Source organism: Aptenodytes patagonicus, chromosome 1, assembly GCF_965638725.1.
Source record: "Aptenodytes patagonicus chromosome 1, bAptPat1.pri.cur, whole genome shotgun sequence".
Classification (NCBI taxonomy): Eukaryota; Metazoa; Chordata; class Aves; order Sphenisciformes; family Spheniscidae; genus Aptenodytes; species Aptenodytes patagonicus.
Window position 1 is genome coordinate 227,111,041 of NC_134949.1, and position 23,924 is coordinate 227,134,964.

Below are 23,924 nucleotides of genomic sequence, written 5' to 3' on the forward strand. Positions count from 1 at the left end.
GCGGGCTGGACATGCAGGGCTGGAGAGGTGTTTCCCAGCAGGGAGTGGATCCGGAATGGTGCTGTGGATGCTGGCCAGAGCAAGCTGTGCTCTGGGTTCCTCCTCCCTTGCCCGGGAGGGGACAAGCCCCTTTCCTGAGGGGCTGCCCCCCAGTTCAGGCCCAGAAATGGGGGGGGCTATTTGGCTCATCCCACAGTCCTGGCTCCTCCTGCTCCCTGGGGGGATGTGAAGCTCACTGCAGCATCAGCTCCCCGCCGCCTGCGCACCAAGGCGGAGTGGTCCAGCCCTGGAGCTGCCGTCACGCTGCTCCGTGGACATCGCCACCCTCCTCGCTGTCCCTCAGCGGGACGCCCACCCAGTGCAGCCCTGGGCTTGGGCTGTGGACTTCAATCACCTAGAGAGATGTGCGGGCATCGCTGCGTCCTTCGGAGGAGAAGCGGGGGGGTTTCGGGGCCTCCGTCCTCACTGCTCTCCCTGCCTCCTCCTCAGCCCCTTGCTGGGAAGACACGGTTTCAAACCGAGTGCGAGTCTGGGTTTTATTCTGCAGTGCGAGGCTGTGTGCCGCAGCAGCGAGGGGAGCTACAGCGAGAGCAGGAGCTCCGTCTCCTGCGCCCAAACAGAGATTGCGAGAGCAGAGGCAAACTTCAGGCAACTGTTTTGTGCAACACCGGGGGCTGAGAAGAGGCTGATGCTTGCAGCACTGCTGCCGACAGTGCTTTTGGAGGCTGCCTGGATGTTTTTAAGGACTGGGGGGGTTCTGCTTCAAGGCCTTGCGTTGCTCTCGAAAACTTCTGGGCCGTATTTGCAGGGAGAAGATTGGCACGGGCTGGCCTTGGCTGGATTTAACAGGGCAGTGCCTCTGTGTGTGCCCACTCCCCTGGCAGCTGGAGCATCCTCCGCTCCTTGAGAGGCCGGGATGCCTCCGTTTGCACCAAGGGCCATCCAAATTGCCCTATCCCACACGATAACGACACAGGCCTGGTATCCAGCGCTCAGCATCGTCCCTGGGAGTTGTTCCTCCGTTCTGCTACCCTGGGTATGAACGCACAGCAGCACAGCACTGGAGAGACCTCAGCTTTTACAGCTGCCTGGCTGCTGCAGGAGGTTGGGGTTTATGATTCTTCTCCCAAGCAACAAGCGATAGGACGAGAGGAAACGGCCTCAAGTTGCGCCAGGGGAGGTTTAGGTTGGATGTGAGGAAAAATTTCTTTACTGAAAGAGTGGTTAAACATTGGAACAGGCTGCCCAGGGAAGTGGTGGAGTCCCCATCCCTGGAGGTATTTAAAAGACGAGTAGATGAGGCACTTAGGGACATGTTTAGTGGACATGGTGGTGTTGGGTTGACGGTTGGACTCGATGATCTTAGAGGTCTTTTCCAACCTCAATGATTCTATGATTCTATGATGAGCGCTATGGTGGTCGGTCGTCCTTCACGCTTGTGGACACCAGCTCCCGGGTGTATCGAGCCCTGCAGTGCCAGCCCTTAGGGCACAGCTTCTTAATCCGTCAGCTGTGAGGAGTTCCTCAGCAGGGCGCAGACTGGACATTGCTCGTTTAACAAGTATCTCGTTAGCGCGCCGAGTTCGCCGGGTACCGCGTGGCCTTGCATTTCGTTTCCTAAATCATGCCCGGTCCCTGCTGTGGGATACAGAAACCTTCGTCTCCTCCCTGGCTCCCGCTGAAACATGAGCGTGTCCCTGCGCCCGGGGGAAGGCTGTCATCGGTGCTGCGATGAGGGGACGGAGGGGGACCGGGTGGCTCGGTGGGCAGGCGCTGCTGCTCACGCTGGTCCTTGGCAGGAGGAGCGGGATTCCCCCTGCGGTGGCCGTGTCCATCTGCGCTGGTCTTCTAGGACGGCGTCCCAGCGGATGGAGAGATGCCAGCATTTCTGGGGCAGGGCACAGCCCGTCGTGAGAGCGACACGTTGGTTCGACGCCTTGCCCTGGATGTCTGTCTCCGCTGGCGGGGAGCCCAGGCAGGGCGGGCTGCAGCCGCCTTAGTCGTTTCTCACCCAAATGACCAAGATTTCGGATGTTAGCTAAGAGCAACGAGGGTGCTGGGGTGGTGGGAGCTGTGCAGGTCGTGCCTGCGCGGGCGGCTCTCCTGTACCCCCCCCCCCGCACAAGAGACAGCTTGGTGCGAGTCCTGTGGCGTTTCAGCATCGATTTGTGTGGTTTCTGCTACAGCCTGAAGCTTGCAGAGTGCACGCACACACGTGGATGTTCGGTGTGAGACGAGGACAGGAGCCAAGCCGGCATTTACACATGCTGCGTCTGCGTGAGCTTGGAAGCCAGGACACGCTGGGGAGCAGGCGGACGCGATGGCCAAAGTCTCCTACAGCCAGATAAGGGGGGGTTTGGAGGGGCAGACACCGAGTCCCAGAGACCAGGCAGGGGTGTCCCAGCGCCAACATACGGGCAGGCAGCAGCCACAGGGGTGCTGGAAACGCCGGGGCTGGAGATGGGATGCTGCCGGAGGCTTACTTGCATAGAATCATAGAATCATAGAATCATTGAGGTTGGAAAAGACCTCTAAGATCATCGAGTCCAACCGTCGACCCAACACCACCACCCACTAAACCATGTCCCTCAGCGCCTCATCTACACGTCTTTTAAATACCTCCAGGGATGGGGACTCCACCACTTCCCTGGGCAGCCTGTTCCAATGTTTCACCACTCTTTCAGTAAAGACATTTTTCCTCACGTCCAATCTAAACCTCCCCTGGCACAACTTGAGGCCGTTTCCTCTCGTCCTGTCGCTTGTTCCTTGGGAGAAGAGACCGACCCCACCTCGCTACAACCTCCTTTCAGGTGGTTGTAGAGAGCGATGAGGTCTCCCCTCAGCCTCCTCTTCTCCAGGCTGAACAACCCCAGTTCCCTCAGCCGCTCCTCATCAGACTTGTTCTCCAGACCCCTCACCAGCCTCGTTGCCCTTCTCTGGACACGCTCCAGCACCTGTCAATGCACGAATAAGTTATTTTACCAGTGAGGAAACGTGCAGCTGAGGACAGGAGCAGCGGGACCGTGAGATGCTGCGACGAGGAAATCTGCCCTCGCGAGTCTGCGTTTGACTTGCTGGGGTGGGACAGAGCAGCACAGCAGAGAGGGGGGGTGAGAGCCTCCGTACCCCCCCCCCCCACGCCCCAGCACCGCGATCGGGTGCCACGCTGTAGAAGACCCCAGGGCTGTGCCAGCTCCCCTGTCCCGAGCCAACAGAAGCGTCCAGGCGCTGGGACCGTATTTTTTGGGGGGTTTTTTCTGAGTTTAATAAACTAGAATAATTTATTTGACAGAACACGGAAACATCACAGATACGGTGGAGAAACCAAAGAAGCAGGTATCAATGAACAGTACAAAGTAACCACTTTACAAAAAGAAGTACCATGCTGCCCATCAGCTTTACCCAAAAATAACGGGGGGGGGACGACGACTCAGCTCTGCACCCCCCCCCCGGACAGGAGGGGACACAGCTATCCCCACGGGTTGCTCTCAGATGACTAACGCTGACTGCAACGGCACAATAAATAGTGAGGACGGCCTCTCGGTCGGTGGTGGGAGACCCGAGACCCCGGCAGACCCCGGCGGGGCTCCCTGGGGTGGGATGGGTCCCCGAACACCCAGCAAGGGAGCCCCAGGACGGGCACCGCCAAGCCGGGAGGCACAAGCATCTGGTGAAACACTGGTCAGGGTGGCAAATGCTGTGTTCCCCTTCTCCCCCCCCCCCCCCCAAATAGGTGCTTGACCCCATGCAGGCACAGACAGGGGGAGAACATCAACCAGGGGAGCTTTGCAGCTTGGGGGGGGGGGGGGGGGGGGGGCGAAGCGTCCCTGGTGTAACCCCGCTGGGAACAAGCCTGTTACGCCGTGACCCTGCTGCGCTAAGAGGCTTTCGCAGCCTCTCCCAGAGCAAGCATCGTGCGGCTGGTGGCACGGGCCCACGGGGGCTGCGTGTCAGCTCCAAGTCCGCCGGCCTTAACCTGGCCCCCGGCAACTCGCCCTTCTGAGCTCGCTTCCTCCAGGGAGGCTACGTTGGCGTAAAAACCGACGCAGCTGAAGAATAAACCCCCGGGGTTGGCCGCTTTAGGAGGATTTGGGGGTAAGAGCGAGGGGAGCGACGCCCGCCCGTCTTGCCGGCTCCAAACCCCGGTGCCGGGTCGAGCCTTTGCCGGGGAGCAGCTGGGCTCGGGTCTCGGGCAGGGTCCAAGGGTCAAAGCCAGGCTCGCGCATCCCGGGGAGCGGGGACACATGCAGCAGGGCCAGACAGGAGGGGACAGGCGGTGGGCGAAAGGAGGGGACATCCGAGGTGCGCGGGTGCCCTTTCCCACGAGCAGGCTGCCTAGAAAAGACCCCCCCCCCTCCCCGTTCTGCTGCACCCACCCCCCCACCCCCCCCTCCCCGTAGCAAACTGGTGTGAGACTGGACTATATAAAACGCATAAAAGAGGCAGCTCATAGGAAAGGGCTCTGAGCGCAGGGGGAAGGGGCAGGGGGCTGGACGGGGGGGGTAGGGGGGGGGGGCTAAGGGGAGGGGTCCTGCGACCCCGCAGCCCCCCCCCCACCCCACCTCCAGCACCCCTCCGGCCATGCCCTGCACGGGAAACGGCAGCTCTGGCAGCTGGATGAAGAGTGACAACACGGCACAGCTGGAAGGTTATAATTGCTGTCGCCATCAGGCAATCCATAGGCTCCCGGTACAGGTAGAAAACAAAATTAATAATTATACAAAAGAGAAGAAGCCTAATGCACGGGTGTTACTGGCGCACGCCGGCCCGGCGAGCTGGGGGGGGCTCGCTTATCTGTCGTTGAGCTGCGGGGAATTTGTCTGCTCCTCCTCGTCCTCCTTGTCGTCCTTCATGCCTTTGAGTCGCTGGCGGGCGAAGTCTTCGAACACGATGTCGTCGTCACTAGCGGAGACACAAGGGAGTGGGGCTTTATGGGGGGGGACGGGACGGGGTGCACAGCGAGCCCGGGATTTGGGGGCACCCACCACAAGGCTGTCCTCCCGGCTCGCACGGCGAAGGCAGGCGTGCTCCCACATGCTCAACCTGCACCGCGGTATTTCAGCAGCTCAGGGGGCTCTTAAAACCCCATCCTTCAGCAAACAGCCTCGTTTTTCAAAGCTTTACCGACGCTTGCCCTCTGCGCCCCCCCCCAAAAAAGCCCCCAAACGGGTGGCTGCCTCGGTGCTTGCTCGGTGAGCAAGCTGAGCAGCCCAGGAGCGACGTGCGGTGGGCACAGCTCTGCATCGGCAGCCCGCAGCATCGCCGGGGCTGTCTGCACCGTTTGCTCGGCTCCTTGGGGACCGCAGCCCCGCAGAGAGCGGCTGGGTTGGCGGAGCACTGCGAGAACCTCCCAAAACCACTTATACCAGCACAGTCGCAGAGCTGGGGATTAATCCAGTCGGTGCAATGCGGCTGCAGCGTTGCCAGCCCTGACGCATGCACCCCCAGCCCCGGGGACACCGCGGGGACACCCCCCACCCCCGCCCCGACGCACGATCCCGGCGGGCGCTTTCTTACTGCGGTTTCTCCTGGTTTTTTGGAAAGCCATGCAGGGAGATGGCGAGGGAGGAGAGAAGAGAGACGGGCACGGCATGCGTGAGGGGTTACGTGCACGGGGTTAGTCATGGCGTGCTGATCCCACAGCACGGCACGGCAGGGCACGGCAGGCGTTAGTGGGTTAGGGGGGGGTGCCATGCAACCTCTGTAAACGCTTCGTATTCCCACACAGACCCCGGGCGAGGGGGGCGGGGGGTGTCTCTTACTTTGTGTCAAGCTCTATCAGATTTGTATCTATGGGCGCCTCATTTTCTGGAACTGAAGAGAGGGAAGTATGGCACAGGGTTAGTCACCGCAGACACCGGGGTCGTCACCGCTGTCCCACCGGGCGGGTGCGACCCCCCCCCTCCCCGCCCTGGGGTTTGGCTGCACCGGGGTGATGGGGGCACCCCGCCACGGTTTTAGCTCCGGGACTTGCTGCCCTGCAAACGAGGCGCCGCGGGCTCGACGGGAGCTGAAATCTCCATCGGGCACCGCGCAGCCTCGCTGGCACAGAGAGGGGAGCGGGCTGGCCCCTCTGCCCCCCCACACACACCACCCCAAAGAGGGGCTGCCCCACACCCGGGGCCCGACACTCACCGTCCCGGTGTGCCAGTTCCTCCTTGGGTTTGGGATGCATCAGCGTGAAGGGCAGCTCCACTGCGACGTCGCTGCAAGAGATGCCGGGGTAAAGCACGGGGCTGCCTGCACTTTGCAGGCAGAGCGGGGCAGATTTGGGGGGGGGGTTGGGGGGCAGAGCAGCATCACGCATTGCAGCTGCCAGGGAGACCACAAAGCCAGGCAAAAAAACTTTATTATCCTCCGCGTAGCCTCTTTACGGCTATCACGCTTCTTGCTTGGGCTTGACCCCGTGATTTGGGATCAGCGCAACCCCACCACCACCTGCGGGGCCGGCAGCTGGGCCGGCCAGAGGGCACGAGGGAGGGGATCAGCGCAGGGGGAAAAAAAAAAAAATCTGCCTTTTAGCAGCTTAGCAGCATCTGGGGATCCAAATCCCCCGGGTTTAGGCTGCGTGCCGGCAGCGCCGTGTGAACGGCAGCGGGGTCTGGGCACTCCCGGCGCTGCGGGGGAGGGATGGAGGAGGCGCACTGAGCTTCCCAGTGCTCAGCGGGCACAGTGGCGGCAGGGTGGGACAGCCCGAACACGGCCCCGAGCTCCTCCGGGGACGGGGTAGGACGGAGCTCTGCCTCTTCCACCCACAAGCGTGTTGCAGCGGGGGGGAAAAAAAAACGTGTTGTGTGGGTCAGCTACAGCCCCAGTGTCCCCCAGGAACGGCGAGCGGGCACAGGCGGGCGTGGGGAGCCGTGGTCCCCGTGGGACCCCGCGGGAGGGGAGCGATGGGGACCGGGAAAGCCCCGGAGACTCTCCTCCCCACGGCTGGAGATGCTCAGCCCCGAGGAGCCACCTCCACGCTCTGCTCAATGTCCCCAACAGCAACCACGGGCCCTTCTCACACCGGCCCCGCTGCTCCGGCACGGGGTGGGGGGGGATGCAGGATCCGACCGCCCCCGGCATCCCCAGCCCCACAACTCATCAGCCCCACCACCCCGGTCCCGTCTCTGCGGGCTGCCTTGGCTTTTGGCTTCGGGTTAGCCGGTGACCCCAACGGCGGTGGCATCCCGAGGACAAGTGTGGGGCCGGGGTGGCAGTGGAGGGGACCGAGGGGATGGGGGGGTTACAATGGGGGGCTGCTGCGGCGGCGATTTGGGGGCGTTCGGGGGGAGCGGCGTGGGCGTTACCTGGAGGCGAGGTCTCCCAGCAGGCTGGCGTGGGTCAAAGGAGACAACGCATTAGTCACCGCTCCCCAAGGACACGTAACCCCCCCCACACCTCGTGTCCCCCCATGCTGCTGAGTCCCGGGAGGGGTTTGGGGGGGCGATGAGCCCCATCTGCGGCACGGGAGGGCTGCAAGCGGGGCCCCACCCTGCAAAAGGTGCTGCAGCACAGAGAAGGGGGGGAGCGGGGTTGTTGTAAGGATTAATGACACACACACACCCCCCCCCAGCAATGGCCACGCCAGTGTCCCCAGAAAGGGCCACCTTGCCCAGAGCTGGGCTCCGCTGCAGCTTCACCATCCCCGGGAACCACGCAGCATCCCGGGGGGACGCGCCGAGGCCGGTCCCAAGCCCAGAGGAGAGCAAGGGAAGAGCGGGGATGCAGGGCAGGGGGGGTGTCCCCAACACTCACCCTCCTCGGGACACCACCAGCTTCACCTTCACCTTATAGGAGACGATAATGCCCAGGATCTCCTTGTTGGCTCCGTCTCTTAACCTGGAGGAAGGGGCAGGTGGGGATCAGCGAGGGGATGCCCATGGGGACCAGCCCCCCCTTCTCTTGAAGGTCCCCCCACCGGGTCTCCTCCACCCCGAGCATCACCCCTGGAGCGGGAGATGGATGCCCACCAGGGCTCAGTCCTCCCCCAAGCCCGCCCGCGCTGCCGGAGGGAGCAGGAGCCCCGGGGGCGGTCGGGGGGTGGGCTCACAGCGTGCTGGAGGCCAGGTTGGTGTCCTCGTGCTTGAGCTTGCCATCCAGCGCCAGCCCCCGCTTCTCCCGGTTGTTGGCGAGGAAGGGGGTCAGGGTGTAGACTTTGCAGAACGTCGAGCTCGGGGCCACCATGTCGCTGGGGACAATGGCCACCGTCAGCCAGGGCCCCACGCCGGCCCCACAGCTCCCCCCCCCATCTCCAACAACCCCACGGTCACCCTGGACATCTCCCTCCCAGCCCGGGGAACATCTCCATCCCAGCCCCAGCCTGGGGAACATCTCCATCCCAGGCCCAGCCTAGAGGACATCTCCATCCCAGCCCCAGCCTGGGGAACATCATCCCAACTCCAGACCAAGCCCAGACACCTCCATCCCAGCCCCAGCCTGGGGAACATCTCCATCCCAACTCCAGACCCAGTGCAGCAGATATCTCTGTCCCTGCCTCAGCCTGGAGTTCATCTCCGGCCGGGGGGGGACACAGAGGGTGACATCCCCCAAGGTGCCATCGAAAAAAGGGTCTCCATCTCCCCGCTCCTCCCACCAGGACCTGCTCGCTGAACGCAACATCCCACTGCTTTGAAGGTGCTGCATTGTGGCAGGAGTCCCCCAAGGCCCCTCTGAGGTCCCCGGGGCCCCTCGCGATGTCCCCGAGCAGCCGGTACTCACTCGGCGTCCTCCACGGCCACCGGGCACTTGTACTGGGCGGTGTTGAAGAGGCAGATGTCGGCGTACTGGCGCACTGGGGCGAGAGATGGAGAGACGGGGGGTCGGAGAGGGCCCCCGTGGGGACGGGGACAGCAGCCGGGGGGGGCGAAGCCATGCTCCTCACCTGAGATTTTGATCTTCTTCACCGTCTTGTTGGTGTTGTTGGTGACATGGACGTTGACGCTGATGGGCTCTCCGTGGTAGTAGATCTGCAGGGAGCAAAGGAGGGGGGGCGGTGAGGTCCCCGTCCTCGCCGGGGTCGCCCCGCCGGTGTCCCCTCCCCAGTCCTCGCCCACCTCCTTGTCCAGGGACGCCTCGAGGTGCAGCGGTTTGTCCGACATGAGGAACTGCCGGGTGGTCTCTGCCATGGGCTGGGGGCCGGGTCGCTCCGGCGCGTACTGGACCTTACGGATCACCAAGCGCACCGAGTTCCTGGGGGGGGGGAGACGGCGAGAGGAGAACCCAGGCGTCCGGCTGCCTGCAGGCAGCTCTGCCCGCAGGCTGCCCTCTTTCCCGGCCCGTTTCGGACGTCAAATCCCTCTTTTCTTCTGGTCTGCTGGGTCAGGAGAAGGATGTCGTGGGAGGTCCCGGCTGGATGCCCAGCTCGCCTGGGCTGCGAGGGGACAGCCCCACGGCCGTGCCAGGCTGCCTGCGTGGCCCCACGTCATGGCAGGGCTGGGCTCCTTGCCTGCAGCGCAGCGGTAGATGTCTCCATCCCAACCCCTAGATCATCTCTAATCCCACCCCTACCCTGGAAAGCATCTTCATCTCAGCTCCACACTGGGGAACACCTCTGTCCTGGAGAGCTTCTCCATCCCAGCCCCAGGCTGGAGAAAAGTCTCTGTCCCTGCCCCAGTCTGGGGAACGTCTCCATCCCAGCCCCAGCCTGGAGGACATCTCCGTCCCAGGCCTAGCCTGGAGAACCTCTCCATCCCAGCCCCAAACTAGAGGACATCTCCATCCTAGCCCCAGCCTGGAGGACATCCCCGTCCCAACCCCAGCCTGGAGAACATCTCTGTCCCAGCTCCATCCTGGTGAACATCATCATCCCAACTCCAGCCCCAGCCTAGCAAACGTCTCCTCTGTCCCAGCCCAATCCTGGAGGACATCTCCATTCCAGCCTCAGCCTGGAGGACACCTGCATCCCATCCCCATCCTGGAGGACACCTCCGTCCCAGCCCCATCCTGGAGGACATCTCCATCCCAACCCCATCTCACCCACCGCGGGTAGCAAACCGGGGTGCCCCTTTCCCCCTGCGGGGTCGCAGCCCCTGCCAGCACCCCGAGGATGCTGCTCCCGCCCGGGCTGGATTGATCCTCTCCGCTCACCTCTTGTGGATTTTCTCCTCCAGGTTCTCCGCACAGAAAGCTTTGACCTCATAGTCCACACCGCAGGCCTGGAAACCAGGAGTGGGCAGAGAAGGAGGCAAAGAAACCCCTTTGCACGCCCCCCCCTGCCCCAAGAGGTGACCCCAACCAACGGCCAGTCTCCGCTGCCCGGTGGCACAAGGACTGGTGGACCTTACCTTCCCTGTGTCCTCCGGGCCCGGCTGCAGCGTGACGGAGCAAGGCAGGTTGGGGGGGATCTGAAGGGGAAAGCGGGGTTAGGAGCGGGGCCGGGACCCCCAACCCCGAGCCGGCTTTTTGCCCCGGAGACCCGCGGCATCACCCGCTCGGCTGCGGGGCCGGGCGCTGCGTCCCCTCCCGGTGCTGCCCCGGCTTTTCCCGCCGCGGCCACCATTTCCCCTTCCCGCCTGCGGCGAGGGGACAGCCAGAAAGGATTTCCTCGTTTTCCTAATTGCATTTCCTAATTGCGTGGTGCCCTTTTCCTTCAGGCTGCATTTCAACCCGAGTCCCGCTCTGTATCCGCCCTGGGCAGCGGCTCCGTCTCCTCAGACCCAAAACCCGAAGGGTCACAAAAAATACACGGTTTTGCGGTTGGTTTTTTTTTTTTTTAATCATCTGGGGGATTTGGAGGAATTAAGATTGTTTCGCAGGGGGTCAGGGCTCTTTGCGAGCCCGCGGGGCTCAAGCGTGGAAAATGCCACCAGGTCCCCAGTGGCTCCGGGCCGGGGGGGTGGGGGGGGGCAGCTGCCATCACCAAAGCTGCGACGGGGAAATTGGGGGTGCGGGTGCACCAAGGAGGGGGTCTACCCCCACCCCGTTCCCCAAGGGAGCTGCCTAGGTTCTGCTTCGCTTTGGGGGAGCACCCCAGGATGGTGTCACTGCCCCGGTCATGCTCAGGGCATGGACCCCCTGTGCTGGCATGCGCCCCATGCCTCAGTTTCCCCACTGGTGGCTGCTTTTTGCTCCCGAGTTTTAAGATCCACTGCATTTTCCCTAAAATCCAGCTGCATTTTCATCATGGGTGACAGCATCTCATCCCCAGCCGGGACCTTACGGGGCCGGAGGGGACCTCAGTGTCCCCAGGGGACACACACCGTCCCCTCCAGCAGCAAGGGAAGAGCACCCAGGAGCATCGCCACCCGCTGCCACCCTACCTCGAAGGTGAAGGGGTAGGCGTGCTCGCCCAGCTTCTTGATCAGCCGCTCCTGCAGCCGCGTCAGGGGCTTCTTCTCCTCGGGGACCGGGGGGAAGGCCTGGGCGTTGGCCACGAAGAGGTCCTTGCGGAAGGTCAGCCCCAGCACGTCCAGGTCCTCACGGCCGTAGCGGAAGGCGCAGGTCAACGTCACGAAGACTGGGGAGGGTGGCAAGGGGCGGAGGTTGGTGGGAGGGTGGCATCATGGTGTGGTGGCATCACGGCGTGGTGGCATCACGGCATGGTGGTATTATGGCGTGGTGGCATCACAGCACGGTGGCATCACGGCACGGTGGCATCATGGCTCGTCCCGGTTCCACCAGCACCGGGAAGCGGTGGTGGCTCCCAGGAGGTGCCACGGTGGGGAGATGGGGACGCAGCCCGGGGACCAGCCAGACGCACCTTGAGGTGCCCACCACAGGACCCCCATCCTCTGCAGGACAGGGGACCCACCGCGGGGACAGGGGGCTGGAAAAACGTCACCCGAGGGCCCAGAGATGCCAACGCCAGGGCAGGACCGCGCGGGGACACCGGCCGTCCCCTGCGGTGGTGCCGCCTCCACGGCCCCAGGCATGAGGGACCCCGCAGGGAGCCGTTACCTTTTCTCTCCTTCAGGTACTCGGGATCCACCAGCACCACTCCGTCTGCAAGGGAACACCGCAGGGTGAGGGGACATGCCGGCAGGGACGCGGGGGGACACCGGCAGGGGCGGGGGGCGGGGGGGGACACACCGGCAGGACTGGGGGGACACGCCGGCAGGGTCGGGGGGACATGCCAACAGGGTCGGGGGACAGGCTTGGCAGCGTTTGGGGGATATGGCAGCAGGGTCGGGGGCGGACGTGCCGGCAGGTTTAGGGGGGACATGCCGGCAGGACTGGGGGACACGTCAGCAGAGTTGGGGGGGGACACACCAGCATGTTTGGGGGGGGGGACACACCGGCAGGGTTAGGGGGAACACGCTGCTAGGGTTAGGGGGGGATGTGGAGGCAGGGTTAGGGGGGGGGACACGCCAGCAGGTTTAGGGGGGGGGAACGTGAAGGCAGCTTTGGGGGGGACACGCTGGCAGGGTTAGGGGGGGACATGCCAGCAGGGTCAGGGGGATGTGGCAGCAGGGCTGGGGGGAAAACACCAGCAGGGTTTGGGGGGGGGGGGACACATGCAGGCAGGGTTAGTGGGGGAAGTACTGGCGGGGTTAGGAAAGGACGTGCCCCCCCTTCTCCAGAGAGGCATCACCTCAGAGCTGCCAGCCGGGGCTGGGAGGGGGACACGGTGGCAGGAGGGGGACAGGCTGCACCCGCCGCACACAGGGGACAAGCAAAGACATGGGGGGGGGCCACGCCAGGGACCCCGGGAGCCCCACGGTGCCCAGCTCCTCATGTGCAACCAGCCACGCGGCTGCCACTGAAGATGGATATATCTCAGTATTTCTATGTATTTTTTTAATTTATATACGTTTTTAAAGCCTTCTCTCTGCAGGATGAGAGACAGGGGGGATTCAGACTCTGCCTCCCGGGGTGATTAATCCATGGAAGCTGCAGGCGTCTTAAATGAGTAATAAAATGTGAGTATTATTCAAAACCGGCTGTTTTCTGACTCCTCTGGCGCGGGGGCTTCTCCAGCGGCTGTCCCTTAGGGATGCAGCCAGTGCCAGCAGATGGGGACGTCCCCAGGGCATCTCCCGGTGGGTCCCTGCTCCCCAAAAACCTCTCCTCCCACTCACGCCAGCTCACCCCGGCGCATCCCCCCCCCCCCCCAGACTGAGTTCCCCGCCCCCCCCCCAGCCCCACATACCCACGGGGTCCACCACGTCGATGTGATCCACGAAATCCCTCTTCCCCAGGTAGACGGTGAGCTGCGGGGAGGGATGGGGGGGGGTCAGGGATGCCCAGAGCAGCCCCCCGGGCTCCTGTGGCCGGATCCGTGCCGGCAGAGCTCCAGGGGTGTCCTGGGGTCCCCCCGTCTGGTCACCACCCGCAGGGGTCCATCACCCCCATGGTCCCTACGTGCCACCCTGTCCCTGCGGCACCCAAAAGCCAGCCCCGCCCCCCCCCCAGCCCCGGCCCCAGGCAAAGCCTGGAACCCCTCCAGATGTCCCCAGACGTGGTGGCGTCTGGAGGCACTTGGCATCTGGGGACATTTGGGTCAAGGTCAAGCCTCGGCTGGCACCCCATGGGCTTGTTCCCGTGGGTCTTGCCGATGGGGCAGGGCTGAGCCCCACGGCGTCACGCTCCCGGCTTTCTCCTGGTGGGGAAACTGAGGCAGGGGGCACAGACGTATCACTCAAGGGTCAGTAGGAGCATCCTCCCTGGGGAACGCTGGGGGATGCCGGGCACGATGGAGAGGAACACCAGCTCCAAGCTGGGAGCGGGCCCCGGTGCCGGTGCACGTTGCCGCCGGCTCGGACGGTCCCCGGCTCACCGGCTCGGCATCCCTGGCACCGAATCCAATTTGCCTCCCGCCGTGCGGCCCCGGCAATCCCAGCCGGATCCCGGCTGGAGCTGGTTAGCTCCCCACCCCAGCCTCGTCCCATTAGGTGATTGAATAAATAAGCCTTTCCCTCCAGCGCAGGGCAGGCAGGAGCAGGCAGGAGCAGGCAGGAGCCGGCAGCAGCCGGCAGCGTGACTCACTGCCCCTGGCAGCTGCCAGGCAGGGGGTTACGCTGCCAGACCCATGTTGGGGGCTGCCTAAAAACCCCACGGGCAGGGCTGCCTGCACCCCGGCACCCATCTTCTCAACCCCACGGGGAGGCTGCAGGCAGCTCCGCCACCGACTGAACCCCCTGACCTTGGGCAAGCCCCTGCCGTGCCTCAGTTTCCCTTCCTGCTGGCGTGGCAGGATGCTCAGGCAGCAAGCAGCTTGCAGGGCATCTTTGGGGTCTGGGTACGTGCCTGTCCCTGCCCCCCCCCCCCCCCCAGGCTGTGCTCACAGGATTTGGCGGGGGGTCACCCCAGGAAGCACCGGCTCCCCCCGCTTCCCCCCCATCTCCCCGGGGAGCCACCGGCCTCCCGCTTACCTTCCCGTTGGGACTGGCTTTCTTAAACACCCTGCAAAAGAGCAGAGGGGGGGGGGTGCGGTTAGCGGCTGGGGCACGGGGCGCCCATGGGTGCTGCGGGATGCGTTTGCATCACGTCAGGGCGGCACCGGGCGGGTGATGGTACCTGACCCCACACGGCACGGGACCCACGATGCCCGGCCCCCCACAGCGTTGCGGGGCACAGACTGACGGTACCTGACCCTGTACACCGTAAGGGGGCACAGACAGCCCATTCCTGACCCCATACGGCACTGGGGAGCCTGGACATTCAATCCCCGACCCTATACACCACAAGGCAGCAGCCAGCCCCCAGCCCCGTGCCTCAGTTTACCACCCGGGTGGTGCGTTGGGGCTGGGACGGAGCCGGCGCGGAGGCAGGGCCGGACGCCTTCCCGCAGTGCGGTGAGGCCAGGGGAGGGGTTTGGCCCCTTGCCTGCAGCAGGCAGGGCGTCCCGGCAGCCAAGACCTCGTCCCTGGGGGGGGGAATCCCTGCACGGGTCTGCCCCGAGCGGGACGGGACGCCCAGGGACTGCGCGCGGCCCTGCTGCCGTGCGAGGTGCCGTGCGAGGTGCAATGCAAGGTGCCCTGCAAGGTGCCCTGCAAGGTGCCGTGCAAAGGCCCCGCTGTGTGAAGCCAGGCTTTCTGCAAGCCAGGGAACAGCACAGCAGAAGGGCAGTCCCCGGCAAGCGATACAGCCCCCAGCTCACGGCACGCGGAGCTGCCTAGCCCACCCCAGGAAGACGGATGTCATTTCTCCAGCCCAGGCCGAGCGGTGCGGGGAAGGGACCCTGCGGGGCCGGGGGGGGGGGGTGGAGAAGCACCCGCCAGTGCAGCCCCAGCTGGGTGCCAGGATCCAGCCAACCCTCGGCATCCTGATGAACGAGCAGCCGCAGCCGCTGCCAGCACCCTGCTCCGGAAAACAGAGGCGTCGGGAAGCCAGCACGGCACATCGCATGGGGAAGCCTGCAGGCAGCAGAGCTGCATCCCAGCACCCAGCCGCCTTCCAGCACCTTCCTCTCTGTTTATGGCTTTAATTTGTTTCTAATTACTTGAAAGTAAATTAAAAATAAGGTTTGCTCTGCACACACGGATATTAAAAAGGGGGTTGGGGCGAGGGCTGGGGCATCACGGCACGGCAGCTCCCCCGGGGACAGGGACGAGCCCTGTGGGTGCCCGGGGAGCTGGCAGCAGCGTGGGACCACGGGGACACGTCACCCAGGACAGGGGCACCCTGAGGGATGAACCCCCACCCCGGCATGTTTGCACCCGCCGTGGCTGTGGGGTGACGGTCCCCACCGTCACCTCTGCCTCACGGGACGTGGAGCGCACGGATGGATCCCAAAGCCACTGGAGAGGCGAGGAATGCTCCTGTCCCCAGGGTTTTCCATCCATCCTCCATCCCAGGGGACGCCCTGCACCACGGAAACAGCCCCCAGGCGGCCCCCTCGCCCCCCCAAAACCCCTCTGCAACACCCCACAGAGCCGCGGGAGAAGGATGTGGTCCGACATGCCACCGCAGCGGCGCAAGTGCCAGGAAAGCCAGAGCATCCCCAGTCTGCCCGCTGCAGGCAGGGAGAGGGCAGGGGCAGGCAGGGCTCCCTCGCCCGGCACCAGCCTGATTTCGGAGGCTGTTCAGAGCCTGCCCTGGCACGAAGCCACCTGTAATGGGTTCGCCTCGGATAATCCCTCCTCGCCTTTAAATTCCATTAAAGCCATCCGGGAAGATTAGCGACAGCGGTTCAGGCTGAGAAAAACAGTTCCCAGGACGGCTGCTCGGCTCTGCCGAAATACCAGGGGCTCCTCCGGGCGCTGCCGGGATGGACCCTCGCCCCACGGCCAAGGAGAGCTGCCGGCAACCCACCGCCTGCGTTTGCCCGCGCCCCGCCGAGGGGCAGGCAGGGAAAGCGGCAGCTGGTGTGTTTGCTCGGCACAAGCAGGGGAGGAAAACAGCGGTGCCGGTTCGGGCCGGGTCAAACGCGCGGTGCCCAAGCCGGGGGGTGAGGCGGCGCGGGGACCATGGCCGTGGCAATGGAGTGGGATGCGCTGGGCGGCCACGGGCACCACGCCGGGGGGGGGGGGGGGACCACCCGGACACGCACCGGGGAGGGTCTTTGCACGGCCGAGCGCCGGTGGCTCGGTCCTCCCACCGAGCACAGCCTTGATAGGGGCATCCACGGACCTGCGGGTGACCCTCGTCCCCGTGCCCAGATGCCAGGGCCGTCCTCACACCTATGCCAGGGTGACCCTCGCCCCCATGCCTGCGTGCCAGGGTGACCGTCACCTCTGAGCCTGGGAGCTGGGGAGACCCTCACCCCTGTGCCTGCATGCCAGGGTGGCCCCCACCCCTCTGCCCACGTGCCGGGGTGACCCTCACCCCCATTGCCCACGTGTTGGCCCATGCCGGACGGACAGCAGTGCCAGGAGCGCTCCCGAGTGACAGCGAGCCCCAGCACCAGCCTCACCGGCCCGGCACAGCGCCGGCGCTCAGCACGGCACAGCCCTGGGCTACCAGGGACATTCATTCCCTTGCTCCCATCGTGCCCGGTGGCACTGTCACCCAGCAGGCATCACCGCCAGGACCCCGGGGACCGGAGCACCCAGCAGGGCACCGCTCGGCTCTGCGGTGCGTGCAGCCAGCCGGGGAGCAGGATGCGGCCCGCGTGGGCAGGAGGAAGTGACGTTGCTCCTTCAGGGAGCAAATTTCCACCATCCCTGAAATCCCAGGGAGATTCCGGGAGGCAGCTGGGGATTCCTGGGACCGGAGTCGCTCTCCCCAGCCCCGACGGGGAAGGGGCTCAGCACGGAGGAGATGTCCTCTGCCGGAGATTCAGCAACGGGAAAAAGGGGGGAAAAAAGGGGATTGCTGAAATTCAGCATTCCCTCCGAGCAAAAATGCATGGTTCTGCCGGGAAAGGGCCCTTCCTTGATGTGCTTCCAGCCCAGCCGGCTCCTCCGGCAGCAGCTCCCATGCTGGGAAAGCCCGGGCAGGAGAAGGAGGAGGGCAGGGAACTGGGCAGGGTGCTGAGCCGAGGCTGGAGGAGGGCTGGATGCCGAGCAGCTCCAGCAAACCCCTGGCATCACCCTCCCCCAGAGGCAGGAGGATGCTCTTATGCTGTGCATCAACCCCCTCGCCTTGCCGTGCCTCGGTTTCCCCACGTCCTTTGCCCTCGTGCATCTGCAGAAAGAGCAGGGAGTTACTGCCTGGGGGGGGGGGGTTACGGCCCTTGACCCGGGGAACGCGGAGAGCACAGGGACACCCCAGCACAGAAAACCAGCGAGGAGAGGAGGTCAGGCCCCCCCGTGCCGACGGGGCGGCTTCGCCCCCGCGCAGGCTGTCGGCAGGGCCCATGGTGGGGAGGGGCAGCACAAGCGTCCCTGCGTGTCTGTCTGCCTGCCTGTGTCCCGACAGCCCTGCGTCCCTGTGTCTCTGTGTCCCAGCATCCCTGTGTCCCTGCATCCCCAATCCCTGCGTCCCCGCATCCCTGTGTCCCCACATCTCTGCATCCCTGTGTCCCTGCATCCCTGTGTACCTGCATCCCTGCATCCCTGCTTCCCTGCGTCCCCACATCTCTGCATCCCTGTGTCCCCACATCCCTGCATCCCTCTGTCCCTGCATCCCTCTGTCCCTGCATCCCTGTGTACCTGCATCCCTGCATCCCTGCTTCCCTGCGTCCCCACATCTCTGCATCCCTCTGTCCCTGCATCCCTCTGTCCCTGCATCCCCACATCCCTGTGTCCCCACATCCCTGAATCCCTGTGTCCCTGGAACCCTGTCCCCCCGTGTCCCTGCATCCCGCCCCCTCGAGAGCCGTGGGGCCCAGCGTGGCCTGGCCGAGCTCTGCCCGGGGAGTGCAGCAGGATCGGGCCCGGCGTCGGGCTGCCGCCGAGGGAGCGGGGGGGGGGGGAGGACGGACACGACCGGGGGGGCCGGCCTGCGCCTCCGCACTTATTCCCTTGAGCCCAGATGAGTCCCAGGAGACGACAGGGGCCATTGATAAATTATCTGCCAGGCGCACAAACACTCGGGACAACCCGCAGGCTGTCCCAAAGCCACCGGGAATGTCGGGAACGTCGGGAAACATCCCACCGGCCTTTCCCGGGTGGCCTCTCCTCGGGGGGGGCGGGGGGGGGGGGGGATTGAGTTTTCCCAGCCGAGATGGGAGAGCTTTTCCACAGGCGGGATGCTCGGCGCGAGGGTTTGCCGGCACCGCGGTCCCCGGCGTGCAGGATGAGGGCCGGATCCTGCGCCAGCGTGAGCAAAGCCGGCGTTAACGGGAACGCTGCTGCAATTAAATAAATGGGGGGCATGGGGGGCGGGGGGCGGGAAATAAAGGGCCTGGACTCATCAGGGAAGGGCGGCAGCGCCGTTACTCAGCATTTCCCCTTCCCCACAATTAATTAATTCATTGTTTTTTGAGGCCAAGGGGTGATCAGAGCACCCGGCCTCGAGAGCCGGGGACGGAGGGGGCGATGCCACCCTCCTGAGAGCCCGGAGCCATCAACAGGGGGGTTCTTCTGGGTAACTAATGAGGCGTTACATAAAAGCAGGGTGGGGGGCATCCTCTGCCAGCCTGTCACCCCCCTGTCACCCCACATCCCCCCGCCTTGGGGACCAGCACCCAGGGGAGACCCCGGAGAGGCCTCGCGCCGGGGTCAGCGCGGTGATGTTTCGGCGTGCCGGCTCCTGACCCCGAGCCGTGCCGGGAAGCCCCAGGAAACATGGCCAAAGGACGGAGGCTCAGCCGGTCCCGCTGCCAGGACCCCCCCCCCCCCCCCCCACCCCCGGGGACGTTGCGGGAGGGAGGGAGCGGCCGTGCCTCCTGCTCATCCCTCATTACACAGACGAACCCGCTAATGAACCCCGGCGAAGGCGAGATCGATGGCGGGCGCTGCAGAAGCGCCGAGCAGGAAACAATTACTCACCGCTCCTCCCCGGCACCGCCGGCACCCGCCTGCCCCGGCCCCATGCCGGGGGGCCCCACACAGCCCCACGCTGTGGGGGCAGGAGTCGTGCGCGGGCCCCACGCCACGGGTGCAGGAGCCTGGGCTGGCCCCACGCTACGGGTGCAGGGGTCCTGCACAGTCCCACCTTAGGGGTGCAGAAGCCCCACAGAGCCTGGAGACCCGCCTGGCCCCATGCTGGGGGTAGAGGAGCTCCGCGCAGCCCCGCGCTACGGGTGCAGGAGTCCTGCTCGGCCCCACGTTACGGGTGCAGGAGCCCCACGGAGCCCAAGACCCGCATGGCCCCACGCTATGGGCGCAGGAGTCCTGCTTGGCCCCACGCCATGAGTGCGGGAGCCCCACACACCCCCACGCCACGGGTGTAGGAGCCTGGGCTGCCCCCACCCCCCCCCAAGAAAGACCTCCACGGGTGCACGTCCCGGCGGCCAGCTCCATCCAAAAGCACCCGTGGGAGCAAGGAAGGGGCACGCGGGGACACGGTGGCCTCTTGCTCTTCAGCAGCCGCTCGATGCCAGGGGGGACCCTCGCCCACCGCCGCTGCCGGATCTGGAGGGAGGGAAGGAGGAAGCACGGAGCCTTCCCTCCCCCTCCAGCCCTTCCTGGTGTCAAAACGCTGGAGACATGAGGCAGGAAACCACCGCCGCTGCTGCCCATCGGTGATTTCCAACCCCGGGGGGCCCCACGCCATGGGCTGGCAGCCCCGGTGCCCCCCGAGCCCCCCCCAGCACGCTGCCGCGAGGCCGGATCCTGCTCTCCTGCCCACCTTGCCCTCTCCCTGCCATTGATCCGGTACCTTAATGAGCTCGTTAGGCACACGTCCGGGGCTAACGATCGCTTTATTTGGTGGCTGATAATTGAGTGGGGTCCGTTTGATCTCTGTTGGGAAGATTTACGAGGATTTGATTCCCCTGGGCATCGGAGCGGGGTCTGACGGCAGCGCCATCGATTGCCTTTGAACTTGGGGCGGAGGAGCTGGGGTTTTCACGGGCTCTCACGCTAATGGGGCCGGCAGGCAGATCTAATTAGCCAGCGCCGCGTTAGAAGGGACCTCCGGGGATAACGGAGCCGCCAGCAACCACATCACACGCTCCGGCATCACCCCGCGGCAGCGGCCGGTGGCTCCGTGCCAGCCACACCGGGATGAGCCCGGAGCACCGTGCCAGCCGATCCCAAAGCAAAAGCATCCCACAGGCTGAACGCTGCGTCCCCGCATCCCCGCTGCGTCCCCGCATCCCCGCTGCATCCCTGCATCCCCGCTGCGTCCCCGCATCCCCTGCCAGGCTCGGTGGCAGCATCCCCCGGCCGGGTCGGAGCTCCGCTGGCTTCCTTGGCAAGGAAACACCTTGGCTGTGGGATCCGGGATGTGTCTGGATCCTGCTGTTATTACCAGAGTTTGTTCTCCAAACAACATCCAGGAAGCAGGAGTCTCCCCTCCCGGGCCACCTTCCAGAGCTCCTTCTCTTCCCAGTGGAGATCCCTGTCCCGCTCCCGGACCCTACGGCTTCATCCGGGGGGATGCGCAAGATGCCGGGACTGCGAAGCACCCCAGGGGACCGGTCGGCCCCGGCGTGGTTTGATGCTGCAGAGGGGCAGGATGGGACCGTGGGGCCAGGGGAAGGGTGCGGAGGGGTGCCAGGCGCCAACCGAGGTGGGCTCTGCCGCACCGGGACCACCGCGGCGCTTCCCCAGCTCCAGCTCCAGCCTCGTGTCCACTGACCACCGAGAAACCACCCTCCGCCACGGCTCAAACCACAGGCCACCGGCCGAGCAACCCACTGGCCCACGGAGGCCAGCGGGCGGCCGTGGGGCTGCAGCCGCCCTGGCTGGGTGCTGGGTGGTGGGTGGGAGGAGCCGGGGGGGGGGGGGGAGGGGGGGAATGCGTGTTTTTGGAGAAGCTGCAAATAATTAGGCAACGTGTTCGGCGGCGGCCGGGGCTGGCCTGGTCCCCGGCGGTGCCAGCAGCCACAAACTTGCCTGTTTACTCCGCCAAGCCGCTTCCTCCGGCTCTTCCCACCGCAGGGCTTTGAAGGGGGCTCGGCAGGAGGCTGGGAACGGCGGCACGATGACGCACGGAGCCGCACCGGCCGAGCCCCTGAGCACCCCACCAAACCCGGGGACGGCTCCTGCACCACCACCACCCACCCACCCCCCCCACTCGGGGTTCGCCTGCACCCTGGATGTGCTCCTCACCCTGCGTGGAGCACCCAGGGCCATGCCAGCAGCAGGGTGACCCCAAACCTCGCGGCACCAAGGCCGGTCGCCCACAGACGTGGAGCGCTGGGACCCCCAAGAAAAGCGGGGTGGCCCCACGCTGGCACTGGAGGAATCAGCAGAAATGATGCTTTTGGGGTATGCGACGGTAAATCAGCTCCCGCAGCCGAACCCCCCGACCCCTCTCCGGCGGCTTCGGGATGAATCCGAGCAGATTTGGGGCTGGAGCTCCGAACCAGAGTCAAAAGGGAGATGGGGGGGGGGGGAAGATTTGTCAGCCTAATTCCCTTCCCCGGCTCCCTCCGTACGTGCTGCGTGGGCAGGGAGAAAATCAGCTCATGCCTCTCCCGCCTGCACGCCTGCCCGCCGTCGCTGCCAGCCTATGGGAACGCCGCTCGCCCGCGCTCCCCCGGGGAACCCGAAAATCTCCCGGGGCCAAACCAGCTGCATCCCGGGGATTGCACCCGGGGCGATGGGGTGGGGGTGGGGGGGAACCCAACGGGTGCTCCAGCCCCAGCCCCGCTGCTCCGAAAGCGGGCTCCCCTCCCGTCCCCCCGACTCTGGGGGGCTGCTCGCCCGCTCTGGGGGTGCGACATGCCGGTTCTTGAGAATTAGGGATGCTGAGCCAGGGGGATGTGGATGCTGTCAGCCACGGCCGGGGCAGCAGCACCCGGGCAGCCTGTCCAGCAGCAACGCCCCCCAACCCCCCCCAGTGCTGGGGGGTCAGCAGGATCCCCCCCAAATCCCATCCTGCCACCCCAAAACGCTGCAGCGTTTCTGGAAGGTTCTGCCAAAGCAGGGCCGGACCACCTCGTCCTTCCCTCCTGCCGTGGGGCACAGTGGTGGCATCGGCTGCACTGGAGCCCCCCGATCCTGACACCCAGGTGCCATGGGGGGGACCAAGGGGAGGGCAATGCCACCCGCCGCCTGCCTGCCCGTGCCGGGGGGTGAGCGGGAGCACCCCTAAGTACCTGGCCCTAAATAATTAATGATGGGGAGGCCCAGGGGACCCAGGTGACGGATAGCACCGAGCTGGAGCATTAACCCCTTGGCCACCCCACCACGACAGCCAGAGCCAGCCGGGGAGCCGGCCAGACCCTCCCCAGACCCCCGATGCACGGGCTGGCGGGGGTCACCGGGCTCTCCCATGGCATCCCGAAATCCCAAAAGCCTGTTCCCGGGGTGGGCACCTCCACGGGTCCGTGCATTTGCCGCAACCATCTTTGCCGCACTCCGCACCCCAGGCCCCGGGAAACGAAGGGCAGCCGGAGGGTCCCCCATCCCTATCGGCACAGGGGTCCCCGAAGCATGACAGCCATCATGGTGGCTCCCCTGGGACCGAGGCGTCGCGCGCCATCATGGTCCCCGCGCCTCCAGGCCTGGCACGTGCTCCCTAACACCCCCCGAACGCCACGGGGGGGACCAGGGCCTGGCTCCCCGGGGTCACTCCAGGCTCCCACCCGAACCACAAGCAGGGAAGAGCCGGGGTGACCTCCCTAAAACCACCCAGGCTCCAAATCAGGTGGGAAGAGAGCAGGAAAACCTCCGAGCACCGGCCTCAGATCCATGGCGGGGCTGGGGTGCAGGCAGGGGTGCAGGCAGGGGCGCAGGCAGGGGCGTGGGACCTGCTCCCCAAGCCTCCGGATCCCCGCGTCCCCCTGGACCCTGCCGGCCTCAAGCCGCCGGCCCTTGGGCTGGGGATGGAGACCCTGGCTGCCGCCCCGCACCCCAGCAGCGAGGGGACCCCCGGTGGGGACCCAGGGGACCCCTCCCCGGCAGCCCCGGGCAGCAGTGGCCAGATGTCGCGGCCGAGCCCCGGAGGGCTCGGTGCAGGCAGCCGGGGAGCAGGCAGCAGGCAGGCAGCGCCGACACGGGCAGCAGAGGTGTTCCGGGATCCCCCCCCCCCGCTTCCCCCTTTCCCTCCGCCATGCCCGGGTCCGCCACCCCGGGGTGCCCCGCTCCCCCCCCCAAAACTCACCGGGTGCCTTTGTCTCCCATGGCCCCGCCGATCCTCCGGGCAGCTCGACCGGGAAGCGCCGACCGGGGCTTGGAAAATTACTGGCTGGATGGTGGAAGGGAGAGGAGGCGGCGGCGGCGGCGGCGGCGGCGGCGGCGGCGGCGGGGCGGGCGCTGGGCTCGGCACGGCTCGGTACGGCTCGGCCCGGCACGGCGGCAGGGCTCGGTACGGCACGGCCCGGCTCGGTAGGGTTCGGTCCGGCTCGGTACGGCTCGGCCCGGCTCGGTACGGCTCGGCCCGGCTCGGCTCCGGTGCGGGCGCTGCCGAGCGCAGCCCCGCGCCGCCGCCGCCGCCGCCGCCGCCGCCGTCTCCGCCCGCCCCCCAGCGGCGCGGCCCCGGGGCGGGGGGCGGCGGCACCCGCGGGGCCACACGCGCGTGGAGGGGGGGGGACGGACGACACGGGGGACGACGACGAC

At 65.8% G+C, this 23,924-nt stretch overlaps 1 protein-coding gene across 1 annotated transcript; it reads right to left on the bottom strand.

Moving 5' to 3' along the window:
* Positions 1 to 4,637: 4,637 nt before the first annotated feature.
* ARRB1 (arrestin beta 1) lies at positions 4,638 to 23,603 on the bottom strand. Its single transcript, XM_076328556.1, has 16 exons — positions 23,470 to 23,603; positions 14,298 to 14,328; positions 13,076 to 13,136; positions 11,884 to 11,928; positions 11,247 to 11,443; positions 10,272 to 10,331; positions 10,075 to 10,142; positions 9,042 to 9,177; positions 8,870 to 8,954; positions 8,707 to 8,779; positions 8,039 to 8,176; positions 7,744 to 7,827; positions 7,296 to 7,319; positions 6,136 to 6,206; positions 5,763 to 5,814; positions 4,638 to 4,902 (listed from the first exon to the last, which is right to left on the bottom strand). The coding sequence occupies exons 1-16, from the start codon at positions 23,487 to 23,489 to the stop codon at positions 4,791 to 4,793; spliced, it is 1,257 nt and encodes a 418-aa protein (XP_076184671.1). The 5' UTR covers positions 23,490 to 23,603; the 3' UTR covers positions 4,638 to 4,790.
* Positions 23,604 to 23,924: the final 321 nt, after the last annotated feature.

Coding starts and splice junctions, on each gene's coding strand:
- ARRB1 (XM_076328556.1), bottom strand. CDS start 23,489: ATGGGAGACAAAGGCACCCG. Junction 14,329..23,469: donor ATGGGAGACAAAGGCACCCG/GTGAGTTTTGGG, acceptor GCTCTTTTGCAG/GGTGTTTAAGAAAGCCAGTC. Junction 10,143..10,271: donor GCCCGGAGGACACAGGGAAG/GTAAGGTCCACC, acceptor CCTGGTTTCCAG/GCCTGCGGTGTGGACTATGA.